We start from the raw sequence: 5,260 nt of genomic DNA on the forward strand, positions 1-5,260 counted from the left end.
CTCGCGTAGCGGCTCTGACGCCGCCGCCGCCGCCGCCGCCCTCCGCAGCCCACACCCCGCGGCAGCTCCGCAGTGGACTCGCCGCTGCCACCGCGCGCTCCTCCGGCCCCGAGCGAGCCCCGCATCGCCGCCCAGAGGGTCATGAGACTGAGCGTCCTGGGGAGCCGCGGGCAGAGCGAGCAGAGGTAGCGGCCTCACGACCCCCTCCCCCGGGCCAGAGCCGCGCGTCCCGAGCATCCCCAAACCCCGTCTGTCCTTCCCTCGGACCCCGCCGCCTCCACCGCCGCCGCCATGGCCACGCTGCTCCGCAGCAAGCTGTCCAATGTGGCCACGTCGGTGTCCCACAAGTCCCAGGCCAAGGTGAGCGGCATGTTCGCCAGGATGGGATTCCAGGCGGCCACCGACGAGGAGGCCGTGGGCTTCGCGCACTGCGACGATCTGGACTTCGAGCACCGGCAGGGCCTGCAGATGGATATCCTCAAAGCCGAGGGCGAGCTCGGGGATGCCGACGAGGGCGGCGAAGCGCCCGTCGAAGGAGACATCCATTACCAGCGTGGTGGTGGCGGCGCGCCCCTGCCACCCTCGCGCTCAAAGGACCAGGCGTTAGAGGCCGGAGGCGAATTCGGGGGTCAGGACAAGCCCAAGATCACCGCGTGGGAGGCTGGCTGGAACGTGACCAACGCCATCCAGGTGAGCGCGAGATTCTCTGCTGGGTCTCTTCCATCCCACACGCACCCCCCCCACCACCGCTCTAGCAGCCAAGGATTCCCCCCACCCAGAAGTCCACCTCCCCTCCGAGGTCTCCGCTTTCCCCCCATTCCTTCCGGCCCATACCCTATTCTATCCTAGTACCCAAGGCCCCTGGGCGGCAGTGTGGAGTCGTTCCCGCTCCCGCCCCCCCCCACCCCGCCTGGGTCCGCAGTATCCCCACCCTTCTTCAGCCCCCGCCGCCCCAGCTTTTGTGAGGGTAAGATTGGGTCCAAGATCCTTCGGAAGAGAGGAAACACAGGGAGGGGCGAAGAAGAAAGGAAAGCAGCCTCAGAAGGAACCGGGTCGCTAGAACTCAGGGAGATTTCACCAAGTGTGTTTTCTGAAGGGAATGAGAAGGGGAAAACCCTGAGATTCGAGGAGCCTCCTGGAGACCAAACACGGACACCACAGACCTGCAGTCCCCCTCCCCAACAAACACAGGAGGACCAGGTGCAGGCAACATGCAACTATATATAGACCCGGTGATCATCCTTGGCACCTCCCTACACCCCTCACATCTCCCACACGACATCACATACCTGTACACACAAGCACGAAGGCACCCCCGTTAAACATAATTCATCACCACTGTGCAGACGGGAGCCCGCAGCCCTCTCCCTTGTTGTGTTGGGGACACCACAAGAGCTCACCTGTGCCCACACTAGCATATAGGGCCTGTAGTCCCTCAGGGCTACCTGAGCACGAACTCATTCCTCTCAACCTCCCCATCCCGGCTACACCGTAAAGAGGCAGCTGGGTCCTTGGAGTATGTCCCTGAAGGATGATGCATGGATCAGCCTCTGGTCTCCAAGCCCTGCCATCTCGGAATCCTTACTCTCAAACCCCTTCCCCCCGCCAGGCGGCGCTGGCTCCATTGGGAGCAGGTTTGGAATTTGCACAAGGATCCCAGGAATAGATTGAGGCCCACAGCTTTGGCTCCCTAATCAGATATGGTCTCGATTCCAGTCACCCCATCTTCCCCCAAGGTCTTTCCAGTTAGCCCTGCCTCGTGTCCGTAGTGCTATGGTCGTTATGGCTGAGAAATGCGGGTCTCCAGGGAGCAGAGGTGACGGGTTGCCTCCTGGGAAAGCCCTGGCCCTGCAGTACAGTGGGGACAAGCAAGAAGCAGCCTAATTGGAGCATCCCTAGCATCTCAGTTCTCTGGGCTTGATTCTCCCGAAGAATTGGAAACCAGGGGACCAAGCCAGCCCACACTGACACAGTGTTGCCTTCTCCAAAGATACCTTTGAGGGCCCGTTCCAAAGGCCTAGAGGGAGGCCCAATGGGTAAGCAGGAGATCTGCAGGTCCCAGGATCCATAGATTTCGTTATTTTTCCTTTCCCAAGTAGATGCTAAATGCTCCCTGGGCAGCTGGTTGTATGATCCTGCAGCTTCAGGATGATGCTTTCTGGTTCAGTTTATTTTGTAATTGAGATTTAGCCTTTCTCTTGTTTGCCTCTCCCTCTCCTACTCTGTCCCCTCCTTACTGGGGGCTGGCGTACTGGATGGGGGAGGGCTCTCCGACCTAACTTCACCCTACCTCCGAAGCTATTGCCACCCTCCTGCACCTCTGACCCCAAAAGTGCCCCACACATTCGATCTGTTCTTGCCTCTGTATACAATTTGACTCCTCCAGCCCCTTTTCCTCTCTACCCCATTACCTGCCCCCCTATCATTTCCAGCTCTCATATAGCCCTTAGTCCCCAGAGTTTTCTTCATTAGCTTCACTGCACCCCATTCCAGACCCCACCTTAAATCCCTCTCTTCTTACTGGCAAAAGCCCTGCTCTGTACCCTTCTGGGCTTGTGGCCCCTCTCTTTCCAGCCCTAACCCCGTAGCAGGCCCATAGGAATCACAACCATTTCATCCCCCTTCTTTGACACCCCTCTTTCTATCCCTGACTCAAATCCCAGCTGCTCTCCCACCTGCACACCCGCGACCTAGGTCGAGTTCTCGCTCTCCTTAGTGTCCCCTTAAGGTTCTAGGTAAAACCCCTGCACGGGGGGGGGGGGCGGAGGGGGCGCGAGGTCTCCATGTGTGGCTGAGCACCCAGGTCTAGTTGCCTCTCCTGCTCCGCAGGGTATGTTCGTGCTGGGCCTGCCCTACGCCATTCTGCACGGCGGTTACCTGGGGCTGTTCCTCATCATCTTTGCCGCGGTGGTGTGCTGCTACACTGGCAAGATCCTCATCGCGTGCCTGTACGAGGAGAACGAGGACGGCGAGGTGGTGCGCGTGAGGGACTCCTACGTGGCCATCGCCAACGCGTGCTGCGCCCCGCGCTTCCCCACCTTGGGTGGCCGCGTGGTGAACGTGGCGCAGATCATCGAGCTGGTGATGACATGCATCCTGTATGTGGTGGTGAGCGGTAACCTCATGTACAACAGCTTCCCAGGCCTGCCGGTGTCGCAGAAGTCCTGGTCCATCATCGCCACCGCGGTTCTGCTGCCCTGCGCCTTCTTGAAAAACCTCAAGGCCGTGTCCAAGTTCAGCCTTCTGTGTACTTTGGCTCACTTCGTCATCAACATTCTGGTCATCGCCTACTGCCTCTCGCGGGCCCGTGACTGGGCCTGGGAGAAGGTCAAATTCTACATCGACGTCAAGAAGTTCCCCATCTCCATCGGCATCATCGTGTTCAGCTACACGTCGCAGATTTTCCTGCCTTCGCTGGAGGGGAACATGCAGCAGCCCAGCGAGTTCCACTGCATGATGAACTGGACGCACATCGCCGCCTGCGTGCTCAAAGGCCTCTTCGCCCTGGTCGCCTATCTCACCTGGGCCGATGAAACCAAGGAGGTCATCACGGATAACCTGCCCGGCTCCATCCGTGCGGTGGTCAACCTCTTCCTGGTGGCCAAGGCGTTGCTGTCCTACCCTCTGCCCTTCTTCGCGGCCGTGGAGGTGCTGGAGAAGTCGCTCTTCCAGGAAGGCACCCGGGCCTTCTTCCCCGCCTGCTACGGGGGTGACGGGCGCCTCAAATCGTGGGGGTTGACACTGCGCTGCGCGCTCGTGGTCTTCACGCTGCTCATGGCCATCTACGTGCCGCACTTTGCGCTTCTCATGGGCCTCACCGGCAGCCTCACGGGCGCCGGCCTCTGCTTCTTGCTGCCCAGCCTCTTCCACCTGCGCCTGCTGTGGCGCAAGCTGCTGTGGCACCAGGTCTTCTTCGACGTGGCCATCTTCGTCATCGGCGGCATCTGCAGCGTGTCCGGCTTCATCCACTCGCTGGAGGGGCTCATCGAAGCCTACCGAACCAACTCGGAGGACTAGAGCGCACGATGGCCGCGCTCCCGCGCATCACCCTCTTACCCCGACTTCACCACCTCCCCTCGCCCCTAACCCCAGCTCCCCCTGCTCAGCCGCAGCGCTTGGGAAGCCAAGCTTTCAACATCTCTGGTTCCTCACTCCTGGTTATTGGGGATGGGTGGGTGGGAGGGCGTCGGGATCTCCAATTCCTCGCGTCTGCGTTTCTGTTGTCCTTTCTTTTCCAAAACAACCAGGTTTCCCGGGGAGGTGGGGGCGTGTTGTTGATGGGCCCCCCTACACTTTGGTCTCAGTCTCCGAGGGAGGGAAGGGAGGGAAGAGGGGCTCAGTCGCAGGCGCAGAAATTTGACCTTGGGGAAGGGGGGGGGGGCATTTCACAGCCTTTCAGTGCTCGAAGGAACCCGCAGCGTCCAGCCATTTCCAGCAAGAGCACTTCCCATTCCCCCAGACAAGTTCACTCTGCAGCGGACAGGCTGGCTGGGGTAGGAGAACGAGCCGGGAGGCCAGAAACCGAGGCAGGGTGCCGGCTTGCCTGCCGGTTTTCAGGAATTCAAACTCATCTTGTGCAATTTATCTGGTTGTGGAACTGTTCTACTGTGCGTGTGGTGTGCTCGTGGTGAATAAGATGAAATGTATATCAGAAAAAAATCTATCTCTAATTTAGAGTGCGGTGCATAATTATATCCGCAAATAAAGACGAAACAAAGGTGCCCGAGGGTTCCGGTCAGTTTTACTTTTACACACCTGCGGGGAAGGGGAAAAGGAGGGTAGAGCCTGGGACATCGACAAAACTCCCTGTTAGCTCCAGAGAGATAGGGACTCCATCCTAAAAAGGCTATCCAGGTATTTGAGAGATGGGGAAGGAGATGCCCTGTGTGGAGAGACTTCAGACTGGCGTGTGCTCCTCTGATAAGTGAAAGTTTGCTTGGAAGCTGTCCTGTTGTGGGTTGGATCCGGTAGATAATTCTGTAGCTTCTCTTAATCTCCGGTCCTTAAAAAAATTATAAAGCTTTTATGTGAAAGCCCTGAACTTTGTACAAATATTTAGAAAAGAGCTCAGATTGTGCAGGATACTAGGAGAAACAAATATAGCCCAGTCCTCTTAGAGCAGAGAGTTGGTGGAAAATAACACAAAATCCAATCAGGCAGGTGTGCCTGGTGGCATCAAAGACTGGGACCCATAGTGTTAGTATGGCAAGTAGGGTGTTTGCCTTGCACATGGCAGACCTGGGTTGGAGCCTCTGCATTC

The 5,260-nt window shown here is 58.3% G+C and overlaps 1 protein-coding gene across 1 annotated transcript; it reads left to right on the top strand.

Moving 5' to 3' along the window:
* Positions 1–250: 250 nt before the first annotated feature.
* On the top strand, positions 251–4,062 carry SLC32A1 (solute carrier family 32 member 1). The gene is made up of 2 exons (XM_049779239.1): positions 251–690; positions 2,830–4,062. Exons 1-2 carry the CDS (start codon positions 292–294, stop codon positions 4,015–4,017), a joined length of 1,587 nt encoding a protein of 528 aa, XP_049635196.1. The 5' UTR covers positions 251–291; the 3' UTR covers positions 4,018–4,062.
* Positions 4,063–5,260: the final 1,198 nt, after the last annotated feature.

Source organism: Suncus etruscus, chromosome 9, assembly GCF_024139225.1.
Source record: "Suncus etruscus isolate mSunEtr1 chromosome 9, mSunEtr1.pri.cur, whole genome shotgun sequence".
Classification (NCBI taxonomy): domain Eukaryota; kingdom Metazoa; phylum Chordata; class Mammalia; order Eulipotyphla; family Soricidae; genus Suncus; species Suncus etruscus.